Source organism: Hemitrygon akajei, chromosome 19, assembly GCF_048418815.1.
Source record: "Hemitrygon akajei chromosome 19, sHemAka1.3, whole genome shotgun sequence".
Lineage (NCBI taxonomy): Eukaryota > Metazoa > Chordata > Chondrichthyes > Myliobatiformes > Dasyatidae > Hemitrygon > Hemitrygon akajei.
Window position 1 is genome coordinate 76,616,134 of NC_133142.1, and position 15,321 is coordinate 76,631,454.

At 41.2% G+C, this 15,321-nt stretch overlaps 1 protein-coding gene and 1 long non-coding RNA gene across 4 annotated transcripts in view; one reads left to right on the forward strand and one right to left on the reverse strand.

Moving 5' to 3' along the window:
• The window catches only part of LOC140742087 (uncharacterized), a 175,654-nt gene that overhangs the window by 136,171 nt on the left and 24,162 nt on the right, over window positions 1–15,321 (forward strand). For 2 of the 3 annotated variants that reach the window (XR_012102206.1, XR_012102208.1), the window contains exon 2: window positions 12,988–13,125. The exons of the other annotated variant lie outside the window; for it this stretch is intronic. This is a non-coding gene — a long non-coding RNA (uncharacterized lncRNA). The remainder of the gene's footprint in view (window positions 1–12,987; window positions 13,126–15,321) is intronic. 3 annotated transcript variants of the gene reach the window in all.
• LOC140742085 (semaphorin-3F-like) overlaps window positions 1–15,321 on the reverse strand; it is a 340,273-nt gene that overhangs the window by 77,696 nt on the left and 247,256 nt on the right. The window contains exons 8-9 of the mRNA XM_073072913.1: window positions 10,363–10,499; window positions 9,533–9,647 (exon numbers count right to left, since the gene is read on the reverse strand). Coding sequence (XP_072929014.1) covers window positions 9,533–9,647; window positions 10,363–10,499 — 252 coding nt within the window. The remainder of the gene's footprint in view (window positions 1–9,532; window positions 9,648–10,362; window positions 10,500–15,321) is intronic.

Sequence of the window (15,321 nt, forward strand, 5' to 3'; positions counted from 1 at the left end):
CAAGGGCCCAATAACATATGACATATGGGCTTGTTTTCCAGTAATAAATCAAGAACTCACCTTTGACACGATCAAAGTAACATGTGCAGACGCAATGTCTAAAGTAAGAAATCAAATTCTTCAGTTAGACTCAGATTTGACGGGGATTAGTTCTTTATCTGAATATCTGCTGTTTTTGTGTTCCATTTGAGTTTGAACAGGAATTATTCCAAGTGTCTAAGCATGAAAATAGAAGAAACAGATCAGGCAGTTCCTCCTTAGTATAGTAGTTGCTGTTTGTATGTCCTCCCCACGAAATGCATGGCTTTTCTTTGGGTGCTCCGCTTTCCGCTCACATTCCAACATTATTGGCTAGCAGGTCAGTTGGTCATATGGGTATAACTGGGGAGCGGGCTCATTTGGCTGGGAGGGCCTGTTACCAAGCTGCAAGTGAGAAAACAGTAGATCTTTTGGCATGAAGGAAATTTTATATTCTTGGAGAGTTTATTTTCTTTAACGCATCAAGTTTGTGGTGATGGGGTTGACTTGGCAGCTATCGCACCTCACAGTCAGGAAGAGCAAACATCATCAACTGCGATGACATTGGTGACTGCCAATGGGTAGGTAGGACCAGAAAGACCTGCATCTACAGCCTCAGGATCTCACAGACGTCCAGTGGAAGGGGAATTGCTGCTGTTGTGAGGTCCATAATGGGGATAGCCTTGCTTGTGTAGGTTCCAGCATTGTGAAACTGGCTAGATTTGAAGGATTAATATTGACTAGAACATCACTACCACCCATCTCCACAACCTGCTCAGAGCTTTTAAAATATTGTGAAGGTACAAGAACAAAAGGTGATGATAGCCACATCTGTGATATACAAATATAATTTTTTTGTGAACTGGATTAATTTAGTTTTAAAACCAGCACCTCCTTATGTGCCTACTAAAACTGAATGCCAATATAAATGTTGAGATGTGGGATTGCTTCAGTTTTCAACATGCAGCATCTATTCACTCCATCGCAACAGAAAGGACAGGGTCAACATTCATGCTTCCTGATGTTGGAATGAGGGACCTTCAACAATGCCCACTGCAAACTAATGCCATTAGCACTGAAAGTTGGGACAGAACTGTTAGTGGTTTGCTTTTGAGGCAGGCTGCAATAAATCTCTAATTTTTTTGTGTGCCATACTCTGCCAGAGTCTCGGCGACCACTTTTTTCAAAGTGGTTGTCTTGGAGGAAAGATTCTGCGAGCGGTCCCCCACGTCCTTCTCACAGCGCAGTGTTTTTTTTTATGAGGCCGAGTTGCGAGCGCGACACTCAACCTGGCACGGATGGAAAGCCTGACTGGATTCGAACTCGGGAACCTTCACTCCAGAGTCCGGTGCTGATGTCACTGTGCCACCAGCCGGCCTAAATCTCTAATACATAGCTGCTATATATTGCACTGCATAATGATTTTTATTTTCGGTTTTTTTTTATTGAAAGATAGAGCGTGGAATAGGACTTCCAGTCCTTTGAGCAGCCGGTTGCCCCCAAATTTAACCCCAGCCTAATCATGGGACAATTTATAATGACCAATCAACGTACTTACCAGTACATCTTTGGACTTTGGAGGGAAACCAGACAGAACTCATACATTCCATGCTGAGGATGTACTAACTCCTTACAGGTGATTTTAGAACTGAACTCCAAACTCTGACATCTTGAACTGTAATAATGTCACACTAATTGCTTCCTACTGTGGCATCCAATTGTAAAGACTCCTTTATTTCAGAATCAGGCTGCTGTTCATTGACTACAGTTCAGCGTTTAACACCATCATTCCTACAGTTCTCATTAAAAAAACCTCCAAAAACCTGGGCCTTTGTACCTCCCTCAACAAATAGATCCTTGACATCCTCAATAGAAGACCACGGATCAGAAATAACATCTCCAACTCCCTGATAATCAGCACCGGCACACCTCAGGGATGTGTGCTCGACTCGCTCTATACCCATGACTGTGTGGTGAGGCACAGCTCAAATGTCATCTATAAATTTGCTGATGACACCACTATTGATGGCAGAATCTCGGATGGTGATGAGGAGTCATACAGGAGCAAGATATATCAGCTAGTTGAGTGGTGTTGCAGAAATGTTGTACTCAATGTCAGTGGGCTTCGGAAAGGGCAAGCCAAGGGAACACATTGAAGAATCAGAAGTGGAAGGGGTGAGCAATTTCAAGATCCTGGGTGTCAACATCTCTGAGGACCTAACCTGGGCTCAGTGTATCAAAGCAATTACAAAGAAGGCATATCAGTAGCTATATTTCGTTAGGAGTTTGAGAAGGTTTGGTATGTTACCAAAGATGCTCGCAAATTTCTACAGATATAATGTGCAGAGCATTCTAACTGGCTGCATCACTGTCTGGTGTGGAGGGGCAACTACACAGGATCAAAAGAAGTTGTAAATTCAGCCAGCTCCATCATGGGTACTAGCCTCCCCAGCATCCAGGACATCTTCAAGGAGTGATGCCTCAAAAAGGTGACATCCATCATTAAGGACCCATTACCCAGGACATGTCCTCTTCTCATTGCTACCAACAGGGTGGAGGTACAGGAGCCTGAAGACACATACTCAATGATTCAGGAATAGCTTCTTCCCCTCCGCTATCTGATTTCTGACTGGACATTGAACCCATGAACACTACCTCACTACTTTTTTAAAATCTGTTTTTGCTGCAGGATTTGACATCCAGCATCTATGTTCCCTCTAGGCTGTGCGCGTGTGCGTGTTCACACACGTTTTTCAATCAGTGCACAAAGGAAATTAATGTGCACACAAAAGGTTAATTACCTAAGAGAATGTAGTAATTAATAACTATACTTATTGAAAATAATCTTTTAGTTAAATGTTTCTGTTAACTAGTTAGTTGGTTTTTCAAATACCACAATGCACGTCACTGATTTACGTCACCTCACCTTTCCTGTTCCGGTTTGTACAGCTGCATCATGGCAGCAGCCATCTTTGGCGGACAGTGTTCATATCATAAAGTTTACAAAGATCTGATTCAAATCCTGTAGAGAGCTTACTAAGTTTTTATTGAAAAAAAATTGATTCACTATGTCAAATTCAGAAGAAACGAAGGGCATGAAGTGCAAAAGAACTGCAAATCTGTTAAAAGCCAACAACGTGAAGAAAACGTCACAGTAGATACAAGTTCACTGTTGCCTTTTATAAATAGTCTTTGTGTTCATTTAGAAGGAAGGTTTCCTGAAGATGAGGTACAAGAATGGTCAGCTTTTGACTTCTCTGCAATTGCAGATTGTGTCTTCACATTTGGCGATGAACAAGTTAATGCCTTATGTCTAAAATATGATTTTCTAGCTGAAAATACTGTCATAGTTATACAGTTTAATGATTTCAGGTTTTCTGTGCAAGAAAAAATTAAATCCAAACTGATTTCAAACTTTGCTCAAATGGTGGCATTTGTACTTCAAAATGAACGATTTTGCCACCTTGCATAGTAGATGGACATTGGGGGAACCTTTCTTGCATCTAGTGCGGACTGTGAGCGAGGTTTTAGCCTAATGAACCAACTTAAAAACAAGCTGAGAAACCATTTAGGTGAATGTCATTTGGATATGTTAATGAGAATCAAAAGCTATCAATTGGATGGAAGTTCTATTAGTCTAGATAGAGTTTACAAAGAATGGGTAAATTCCAAAGACAGGAGAGAGAAAAGATAACTGAGAGTTAAATATGTATGTTATTTTGTTGTTATTCTGTGCAGTTTAATGTCAATTATTTTGTAAACCTACTTACACTGTGCCATTTGTGCATTCAGTGCGCACATACTTTTGTCACAGGAAAAAAATTTGCACAACATAAGATTTTTGCCACACTGACTACTAAAAATTAGAGGGAACATTGTCCAGTATCCTATGCTAACACACCATACCCAATGTAACTTTAGATCAAGAGAGCCTAACAGTCATGCAGCACAGAAACAGGCCCTTTGGCCCATCACATCTACGCTGACCATCATGCCTATCTACACTAATTCCACTTGCCTTCATTAATTCCATACCCCTCTAAGTTTCTGTCAAGATGCATCTTAAACTCTGTTATTCTTCCTGCCTCCATCATCTCCTCTGGCAGCTCATTCCAGAGTATTCTCATTCGTTACCATGTAGGTATGAGTTTGGGGTATTTGAAGAATGCAACAACTTGAGAGTTTCTGACAAATCTGTGCTTGTCCTTAAAGTTTCATATAAAGTGTTAATTTGATTCACTATTAGTGCAGATTTTATGATGCATCCATGGCTGCAAAACACAGCATTTCTTCCCCCCTCCCCCCGTTACTACCTCTCCAGCATCATATTCCAGATGTCTGATATCCACTCTTGCTTCTCTTATTCTTTATATATCTGAAAAATATTTTTGTATCTTCTTTTATGTTATTGATTTTCTTACCTTCATATTTCATCTTTTCTAACCTTATGGCTTTTTTTTAGATGCTTTCTGTTGGGTTTTGAAAACTTCCCAATCCTCTAACTTCCCATTATTTTTTGGATATATTATATGCGCTCGTTTTTGCTTTTATGCTGTCTTTGACTTCCCTTGTTAGCCACGGTTACCTCATGATGGAATGGCAGAGCAGACTTGATGGGCCAAATGGCCTTATTTGCTCCTATGTCATATGTCACACAAATGTAGGATTAGGGTTAAAAAGAGTCATAAAGCTTTGAAAGAGGCCTTTCAGCGCACCATGTCAGTGCAGACTAACGTACCCATCTCTCTTAATCCCATTAATCAGCTCTTGAATGTCAACAATTTCTTCCCTCCCATAGATGGTGCTCAGCCAGCTGAGTTCCTCTAGCACTTTGTGTGTTGCCTTTTATGAACTAACAGTTCATCAGCTCCTCTCAATATTTATCTATTTATTTAGAGAAACCCTTGTGGCTCTTTGAGCTGTGCCACATAACAACTCACTGATTTAACTCTGGACTAATACAGCCCATAGAACTGAAGGACAAGCAGATTTGAATGGACAGAAATCAAAAAGAACATAAAGTAGATTTGGCCTGAGCCAGCCAACACCCAAGGACTTTTGTGACCCATTAATTACCAGCATCACAATTCTCATAGATAATAGCAGTGACTAGTGACACATTACAAGTTTACACATATGGTTTTAACGCCTGCAACAAAATAATTAATCTTGCATAGCAATTGTGGTTCCAATATTTAAATAAATTACTATTTTTACACTAGTGTGGGCATACAAGGGAATAAAAAGCATCTAGGAACACTATTTGGGTAAAATACGTGTTTTTCTCTTAGTATTGGCATGTGTGTATTTTGCTGGAAGTGTATGAAGTAAATTTAGGATAATCTCTTCTGGCCACTGAAATTCACAGCAAGATATTCCAATGCCTGTAATTTAGTAAGTAAATCTGAACATGAATCTGAATCAGAATCTTTGTTGGTCACTGGGATTAAGATTAGCTTTATTTGTTACATGTACATCGAAACACACAGAGAAATGTGGAATGAGGCAGCATCAAAGCAAAAAAGAAAAGGGTCCTGCCGAAGGGTCTTGGCCCAGAACGTCGACAGTATGCTTTTCCAAAGATGCTGACTGGCCTGTTGCGTTCCTTTGGCATTTTGTGTGTCTTGCTAAGTTAAATATTATCATTAGTTTCATGGATAATGACAGCAAAGAGAAAGCAGGATTGCAAATAATCTTCTATTGATTTATTTAGAGATACAGTGCAGAACAGACCATTCTGATCCAACGAGCTGCACCACCCAGCAACCTAACTTTTTAACCCTAAACTAACTGCGGGACAATTCACAATGACCAACCAACCTACTAACTAGTACATCTTTGGAATGTGGGAGGAAACTCATGTGGTTTACAGGAAGAATGTGCAAACTCCTCATAAATGTCCCCGGGATTGATCTTAGAACTCTAGATTGGCCCAAACTTTAATAGTGTTATGCCAACCACCACATGGCCATGGTGCCCTATTTTGATACTACGTGACTTATTCCATTCAGTGCCTCAACTAAATTCTTGATAAAGTCTGAGTTGCCTTTTCTGCTTAAGTAATTTAGTTTGGCACAGTATTATAGGCCAAAGGACCTGTTCCTGTGCTATACTTGTTTATATTCTATGTTCTACATAAGTATTGCATAGGGAAATCAACTCTAGCCATTTATAATTAAAAATTTCCTTAACCAACACAAAGCAATCCCTAGACAATCATGTGGCCTTAAGCAGAGTGGTACCTGTTGCTTATCAAGATTTAGAGGTCTTTTAATTCCTCTACAAGTTTTCAGTGGCTTAGATGGCCCAGCCAGTGAGAGGGTTGAGGAGGGGATGGGCAGGTTGGGATGGCGGAAATGGATCTGTCTAAAGAGTGAGACTGAGAGCTGTAGACAAACACAGTGCAGCTGACCCACTCACACTACAAAAATAAAATCAAATGCTTCCTGTCAACATGACAGCTAATGAGATCCTTCATTAGGGGTATTCTGGTTACCAAACGGAAGACGAACATGCAATCACTGAGAGCTATCAGGAGGCCCCCCTGAGCAGTATCATCACAAAGCCCAACATATGCATCACTCCTCGACACCTCAGTGGTTGGCACAAGGCCCAGACAGACTAATGGTTTTCTCTTTAACAAGCAAGCTGTCAATGGCATCCGGTCACTAACTAATCCTCAGGGTAACACAATGTCGTTTTTTAAGGAGAAATTAAAAGTGGATCGCTGATTTTGTGGAAGTAAGTTGTTGAGTTTGGCTGCCCGTAAATCATCAACTGGTTTTAAATGCTTTGCTCTTAGATTTATTAAAAGGTTTTAGTGTTCCTTAGGGGGTGGGGGGGAAGGGGAATCTTTTGATACTTGCCAGGAGGTCACGATGATTCCTGTTCCTCTCTTTGTAATGAGTAGCAAATTCTTTCTTTCCCGCCCACTGACATTTTGATGCCATTAATTGTGTTGATTTGCAGATGGTTCGGAATCTGTACCACTCTGTAACGCTTTTCTCAACTTCCCGAGTTACAGGAAACTGACCCGTGCAGCTTAATTTATTTATCTCCTGTTTCTAAATGGCTGGTAAAGCTCCAGGAGGAGATTTTGTTAACCCCTATTCTAGTTAGTTTCACTTACCTAACAGAATATAAAACCATTTACACTGCTCTTTCAATGAACTCCAATGGCCTAGTGTATTTTATTTCCAATTAAGAACTTGTGGACTCTTGTCAGTTTTGTGATCTAGGAAATGTGGCAACAGATTAATACAATATGGCGATGATTGGATAATCTGTTCGCAGTAATGATAGTTTAGGGTTAAATGCAGTGTTGTGGATTTTAGAAGGTGGACAAGACCCTAGCTTAATAGCTCTTCCAGAGGAGAGTGTGCCTGACAGTGTGACATTCCCGGGATATTGCAGTGCTCAAGCAGCCGGAATTTCCTTAATGCTTTCCTATAAGAAGATCTAAAGCCACAAATTCAGCCTTGAGTGAACTTCTGCAGTGGAGGATATTAGCTACTCATTCCATCAGGGTAACAGTGCCCATACTAAATAACACCACCTTGTTGGATCATTATCCCCATTTCATCAGTCATCTCTGTGAACAGCTTTAGAGAATACCAGGTCTCTGTGGACTGCCAGTGACAACATTCGGCAATACACCCCGAAGTCCTGACTGTTTCAGTGCTGCAGTGTTCTACTCCGTGCCTCCCAGTCCTGTTACTCTTAAGCTCTCAGTTAGGCATATTAAAAAGAGACCGTATTCTTTAACAGAGTCCAGCTGAGTTATGAATTCCAGATATGAAACAGAAGCATAGCAATGTGAAATGTGCCACAGGCCCTCACTGTAAACCTACAGTTTCAGTTTATCGGCATTCAACTATTCATACGTATACCATCAAATGAAACCACATTCCTCAGGACCGAGGTGCACAACACAGTGCAGATAACTCACACACGTAACATATAAAGTAATATTAGCACAAATAAATGAATGAATAATAAGGTGCATATATAAGTTGTGACACGAGTGATGCTTCATACGTGATGAGGCAGTACGATGAGGTTTAATAGTGGTGGCTGGGAGCCTGGCCCTGGGGAAGAAGCTGCTTCCCATTGGTCGAATGCTGTGGTACTTCCTGCCTGATGGTAGGGGGTCAAAGAACTGATTGGATAGTTGGGTGGGAACATAGACAATTATTAGACAATAGACAATAGGTGCAGGAGTAGGCCATTCGGCCCTTCTAGCCAGCACTGCCATTCACCGTGATCATGGCTGATCATACACAATCAGTACCCCGTTCCTGCCCTCACCCCGTATCCCTTGACCCCGCTATCTAACTCTCTCTTGAAAAGCATCCAGAGACTTGGACTCCATTGCCTTCTGCGGCAGAGCATTCCACATATCCACCACTCTCTGGGTGAAAAAGTTTTTCCGCGTCTCTGTTCTAAACGGCCTACCTCTTATTCTTAAACTGTGGCCTCTAGTTCTGGACTCACCCATCAGCGGGAACATGCTTCCTGCCTCCAGCGTGTCCAATCCCTTAATAATCTTATATGTTTCAATCAGATCCCCTCTCATCCTTCTAAATTCCAGTGTATACAAGCCCAATCGCTCCAATCTTTCAACATATGACAGTCCCACCATTCCGGGAATTAACCTTGTGAACCTACGCTGCAGTCCCTCAATAGCAAGAATGTCCTTCCTCAAATTTGGAGACCAAAACTGCACACAATACTCCAGGTGGGGTCTCACCAGGGCCCTGTACAGCTGCAGAAGGACCTCTTTACTCCTATACTCAATTCCTCTTGTTACAAAGGCCAGCATGCCATTAGCTTTCTTCACTGCCTGCTGTACCTGCATACTTTCAATTATAAGGGCCCTGCCTATGCAGTACTCCTGAATAATATCTCAAATTTACCTGTAGCTTAATCACATACTAATAGATTCCCCAAACTGGAGAGTGGATGGTTTTAACACAAGAGTGTTTTCACTGGTTCATATATGTTTGATCTTTCAGGGAATCTGCACTAGAAATTAAAAACAGTCCCTTTGGCCCATTTAGTCTATCGCAGCCTGGTTTTCTGTCTAGGCCTTTCAATGTGAACCCAGACTACACCCTCCATACTACTCTCATCCATGTACCTGGTTAATTTTCTCTTAAATATTACAATTGAATCCACACCAACCACTTCTGTTGGCAGCTCATTCCCCACTTGCACCACCATCTGAGTGTTAATAAATCAGCCATGGAGCAGACTCGATGGGCAAAATGGCCTAATTCTGCTCCTGTATCTTAAAGCCTTGGTGTTCTGAAGGGCCTCTGTGTTATATGAATCCATAATGATGAATTCTGATCTAGCGTCTGCTTGCAAATCCCCTTTTCTGCCACTAGGTGCTGCTGCAACAAGAGTCCTGAAGGGATTTGCAAAAGTGCTCTTCCATTTCTGCTGCACCTTTAACCCAATAAAGTGAACCATGATGCTTGTCGATCTGTGACTGGTAATTTGCAACACTTACGCAGTTCATCAAAATGTGTTTCAATTCCATCGGGCCCTGGGACTGAGCAGATGAGTCGAGCTTTGAGAAACGTGCTCCATTTATTGACAAGGCAGCAGTGACCCCCATCATCATTCTGTAAGAGAAATAGATTTAAGTGGCACAAATCTAATGAGTTTACTTCTTACTGTCCACATGGTGACTGTTTAGAATGGCAATGGGCTTTCTGAATAATCATAGCAACCATTCTTTATTTCCTACTATGAGACCCATGCTTAAGATCATAAGAAATAAGAGCAGAATTAGGCCATTTGGCCCATCAAGTCTGCTGCCATTCTATCATGGCTGATATATTAAACCCCCTCAACACCATTCTCTGCCTTCTCCCTGTATCCTTTGACAACTTGACTAATCAAGAGCCTATCAACCTCCACTTTAAATGTACCCAATGACTTGCCTCCACAGGCTTCTGTGGCAGTGAATTCCACAGATTCCTCACCCTCTGGCTAAAGAGATTCTTCCTAATCTCTGTTCCAAATGGTCTTCTCCCTATTCTGAGGCTGTGCCGTCTGGTCCTAGACTCCGTCACTATGCAAAACATCTTCTCCGTATCCACTCCATTATTACTTACAATGTTTGATAGGTTTTAGCAAGATCTTCCCTCATTCTTCTAAATTTATCTTACCTCAAGTCAGTAAATTTTTGCAATCTGTATCAATAAAAGAACAAATAAAATGGGTTTATAGAAATAGCTTTGGTTTTATCTAGGAATAATCTGTCTACATTTTGACACTGTAGACACGCTTTCTGAGGTTGCTCACAATTTTGTGGAGTTTCAAATGCACACATACCAGGCAGATCCTTCCTATCCGCGAATGGATGGCTGAACTCCCAGAGTCACTTGACTTCTCCCGGAAGAAGAAGTAGAGTTTATCGTCATTTCTCTCGCCACTGTCCGGGATCAACTGGGCATGGATAAACGTTGGATCTGAAGCGAGTAGAAGAAGGAGGCACACAATGAATGTTCATTCACAAATATCTTGCACCTCAGAGTAACTTGCCCTCTAGTCATCAGATGTGGCTCAATGGGTAGTGAGTTTGGTAGACAAGCAGTCTGCTGGCAATATTCATTTCTGAGCCATAACCACCTGTGGTCAGTGGAAGTGACTGAACTGACTTTTAGGTGAAGACTGAATGTCTTCAGAAAGACATGGGGGGGAGGTGGAGGTGGTGGTGGAGTGAAGTTGCAGATAAAAATAAAGAAATTGAAGGAGTTTTCAGTAATTTCAAACCTGAAGGCTTGCAGTTATTTGATCGACTCTCATAAATCACAAATCTAATGGGAAGTGGGGAGAGAGAAAATGAAAGGAGGGGCAAGATTCAGAGGAAGGAAAACAATGAAGAAAAAAAACTATGGACAAAAAATTACATTAACAGAGTAATGGGACTTAGACAGGAATACCCAGAAAAATGAACGTAGAGAGTTACAGATGGAGGAATGAAGGGGGGAATGGGCAGGCAGAAATATAAAACTGTAAGAAAGAGAAGGACTAGAGTGGGACAAAGAGAGAGACAGGTAAAGATGCAGGCTGAATGAAAGACCAAGTTAGAAACTCAAGAGAACATATTCCCTGTCTGCAGTGACTCTCCCTACTCATTAATGTGTCTGCTCTGCATGGTGAGGTTCTGTAGGGAATCTGGTTGAGACTCACTGGATAATTAGTGTTTAGCAGAGGTGGAGGAAGTATACCATTGCAGACAAAGTTCTTTATGCACATCAGTCTATCTGCACGCAGTTCTGGTGAGGAGCTGTAGGAGAGAAGCTGTTGTTCTGCACAAGACTTTTAGAGTCCCAAACTGGGGAAGAATTTGGTACCTGGATTATATTCTCAGAAGAAACGTTTGATGGGATTTACAGCTGAGGAATTTGCTTTTCTTTCCCAAGGCTGGTTAGAAGAAGATGGAACATGAAGAGACCAACTCAAGGATTTATGACAAAGTTTTGGTTGGTGGGTGAAGATAGCCCCTGTGGTAGGGGAACAGTTCTAGCATCAGCCATTGCTGCCGTTGCACCTTCCGGCAAAGTATTCAGAAATCCCTTTACAATTGTTACTACAGACAGTCCCAAGAGTGGTTCTTTCAATCACTCAAGGGCAGTGGCCTGACTGGTGTTTATTACCCATGAGATGGTGATTTTGCTAGGTCACTTCAGAGGGCAGTTAAGAGTAAACTACACAGGTCTAGACTCACATGTAGGGCCTGACCAAGCTAGGATGACAGATTTTCATCTGTAAAGGGAAGTGAACCAGACATTTCATTTTTAAAAATATAGACACCATTACCACTCTAGGTCTTTCCGATGACATTTTGTATTCTGCCTTACTGAATTGATCTGTTGTGCAGGGACTTAAACCCCCCTCTCAGTAATTTGGGTCTTTGGGTATTTAATGACTATTTTGTAAAGATAAATATTAGCATTATTTGTCACTAGTACATCAAAACATTGAAATATACAGTGAAAAGTGTTATTTGCATCAGACCAACACAGTCTGAGGGTGTGCTGAGGGCAGCCCGCAAGTGTTGCCATGCTTCCAGTGTCACAGCTTGCTAACAATAACCTGCACATTTTGGCATACGGGAGGAGACCAGAGCACCAGGAGGAAATCCATGCGGTCATGGGGAGCTCATACAATATCCTTACAGACAGTGGTGAGATTTGAACCTGGGTCACTGGTGCAGTAAAGTGTTATGCTAACAGCTATGCTACCATACCACCTCTTTAATGGTCAAAATCTGTTACTTTATTCTGGTCATACATACTGTATATAAAATTGGAATGTGTATAGAACTGTGTAAATATCTTAGGCATTCTAGCTATATGTGTCTAAGACTTTTTAAATAAGTATACATATGGTCTCCTCTTGCTTGTAACAGTAGATAAAATTGAAGTAACTAAGATTGATTTTCTAATTCTTTCCTCTACTTAAATCGTTTCTGATAAAAGGGTCTTTGAAAAGTTAATTGGGAACACCTAAACCAGAGAATACCAGCCTAATATTGATAGGATATATTTTTATTTCATTACAGAAACTGTTTAAATATTTGAAACCTTTTCACCTTTAACCAGTAACAATGCATAAGTCAGTGATCTTGACATGTCTTTAAACTGATACAAGCAATCCTAGAACTGTGCCTATTTACACAGCTGCTCAGTGCTGGTACATTGTGCCAGTTATTTCCTGCTGTTGGACTTTATTCTAAGCTTTATAACATTTTGCATGTAAAGGTTCCTGGAGCTGATGCTGGGAGCAATTTTAAGCTCCCTGTCCTCTCCATCATGGCAGCAAACTGATAAAGCCATGGAAAGGTTTTTCAGTCAGCCATTCTTGTCTGGCACATGGAGTCAGGATTGGTCTCCTTTTGGATTAATCCGGTCACGATATGACGGTTCCTGACTTGACCCTTTTTTTTACGAGGCCGAGTGGCTAGCTCGACGCTCAACCTGGCATGGACGGAAAGCGTGCTCGGGGGTAGCCCGACTTGGATTCGAACTCGGGAACCTTCGCTCCAGAGTCCGGCGCTGATGCCATTGCACCACCAGCCGACATGGAAAGGTAAAGTTGGACAAGATGTAAAATCAATACAGTCAGTCTTTCCTCTAACAGAGTGAGGTTAAAATTATCCCTTAGACTCCTGCAAAGGTCAGGAAAATCTCCAGAAGTGTTTGGCCATACTTAATAATAATAAAAGCTTTATTCAGAGATCTCTTTTCATACAGCTGATGTAGTTCAAGATGCTTTACTTGGATAAAAGTACAAACGTGAAAATAAAAGACAAAAGTATGTTAGTCAAAAGCAATGTTAAATCAATAGGTTTTGAGCTGGCATTTATAAGTTTCAACAGAGTCTGCATCCCTTATCAAGTCAAGTCGCTTTTATTGTCATTTCAACCATAACTGCTGGTACAATACACAGTAAAAATGAAACAACGTTCCTCCAGGACCCTGGTGCTACATGAAACAACACAAAACTACACTAGACTACCTGAAACAACACAAGACGACATTAGACTTCAGACCTACACGGGTCTGCACAAAAAGTTCACAGAACAGTGCAAGATAGTACAATAATTAATAAACAAGACAATCGGCATAGTAAAGGGCAAGTTACAATATAATAATAAATAATGTAAATGTAAACAATGTTTTAGCAAGAATTGAGAAAGAAATGAGCAAAAATTGCAAAGGGAGTGGAGTGGTGTTCAGGGGTGTGTGTGTGTGTGTGTGTGTGTGTGTGTGTGTGTGTGTGTGTGTGTGTGTGTGTGTGTGTGTGTGTGTGTGTGTGTGTGTGTGTGTGTGTGTGTGTGTGTGTGTGTGTGTGTGTGTGTGTGTGTGTGTGTGTAGGTTGGTGTTAGACTAGACTCTGGGAATTGAGGAGTCTGATGGCTTGGGGGAAGAAACTGTTACCCAGTCTGGTCATTAGAGCCCGAATGCTTCGGTACCTTTTGCCAGATGGCAGGAGGGAGAAGTTTTATAGTTTTAGGTATTGAATTCCACAGTTCAAGAGTGTAGTTCAAAAAAGCTGACCTGTCAATTATCTTTTGAGGACGATGGTTTAAATTTAGATAGATAGATAGATACTTTATTCATCCCCATGGGGAAATTCAACTTTTTTCCAATGTCCCATACACTTGTTGTAGCAAAACTAATTACATACAATACTTAACTCAGTAAAAAATATGATATGCATCTAAATCACTATCTCAAAAAGCATTAATAATAGCTTTTAAAAAGTTCTTAAGTCCTGGCGGTAGAATTGTAAAGCCTAATGGCATTGGGGAGTATTGACCTCTTCATCCTGTCTGAGGAGCATTGCATCGATAGTAACCTGTCGCTGAAACTGCTTCTCTGTCTCTGGATGGTGCTATGTAGAGGATGTTCAGAGTTATCCATAATTGACCGTAGCCTACTCAGCGCCCTTCGCTCAGCTACCGATGTTAAACTCTCCAGTACTTTGCCCACGACAGAGCCCGCCTTCCTTACCAGCTTATTAAGACGTGAGGCGTCCCTCTTCTTAATGCTTCCTCCCCAACACGCCACCACAAAGAAGAGGGCGCTCTCCACAACTGACCTATAGAACATCTTCAGCATCTCACTACAGACATTGAATGACGCCATTCAATGAGACTGGCTGAAGAATACCTGAGAGCTCAAGCAGGATTATAAATCAAAGACAATTCTGTGATGTATTCTGGTCCTGGACCATTAGAAGCTTTAACGCTAAGTAAGAGAACTTTAATTCTAAAAGCTACAGGAAGCCAATGCAGAGTAGCTAGTTTACTTGTATAAAGACCTATGTCTCACACTCACAATATGCATTTAATAATTCCAGATTGCCTTTGGCTTCTCTAATCAGTCCAGAGGATTATTCCAGGAATTAATTACTTTGTGCTTGATTAAGTGTTTCCTGATGTAAGTCCTTATCTGTCTTTTTATCACTTGGTGCCAATGTCCCTGCAGGCATTAGTCATGGTTCAGTATAACTCCAGATTGACCTCTGCCACTCTTTAATTGTGGCAAGGGTAATGAAGTGTGTTGGTTTACTTGCCCTTGCTCTAGAGGACAGACAGCTCATACCACTGGTTTAACATTCAACTAGCAAAGGGGGATATTATCCCAATAGTTTTCACAAGGATCTCTCTCTTTCATGATGTGCTACGTTATGGCAGCTCAGTCCAAACACACTAAATTAACTCAGTTCCTTGTTTGACTTTCTTCAAGCAATTTAAATTGGCTTCTGGCTTCCCAATGC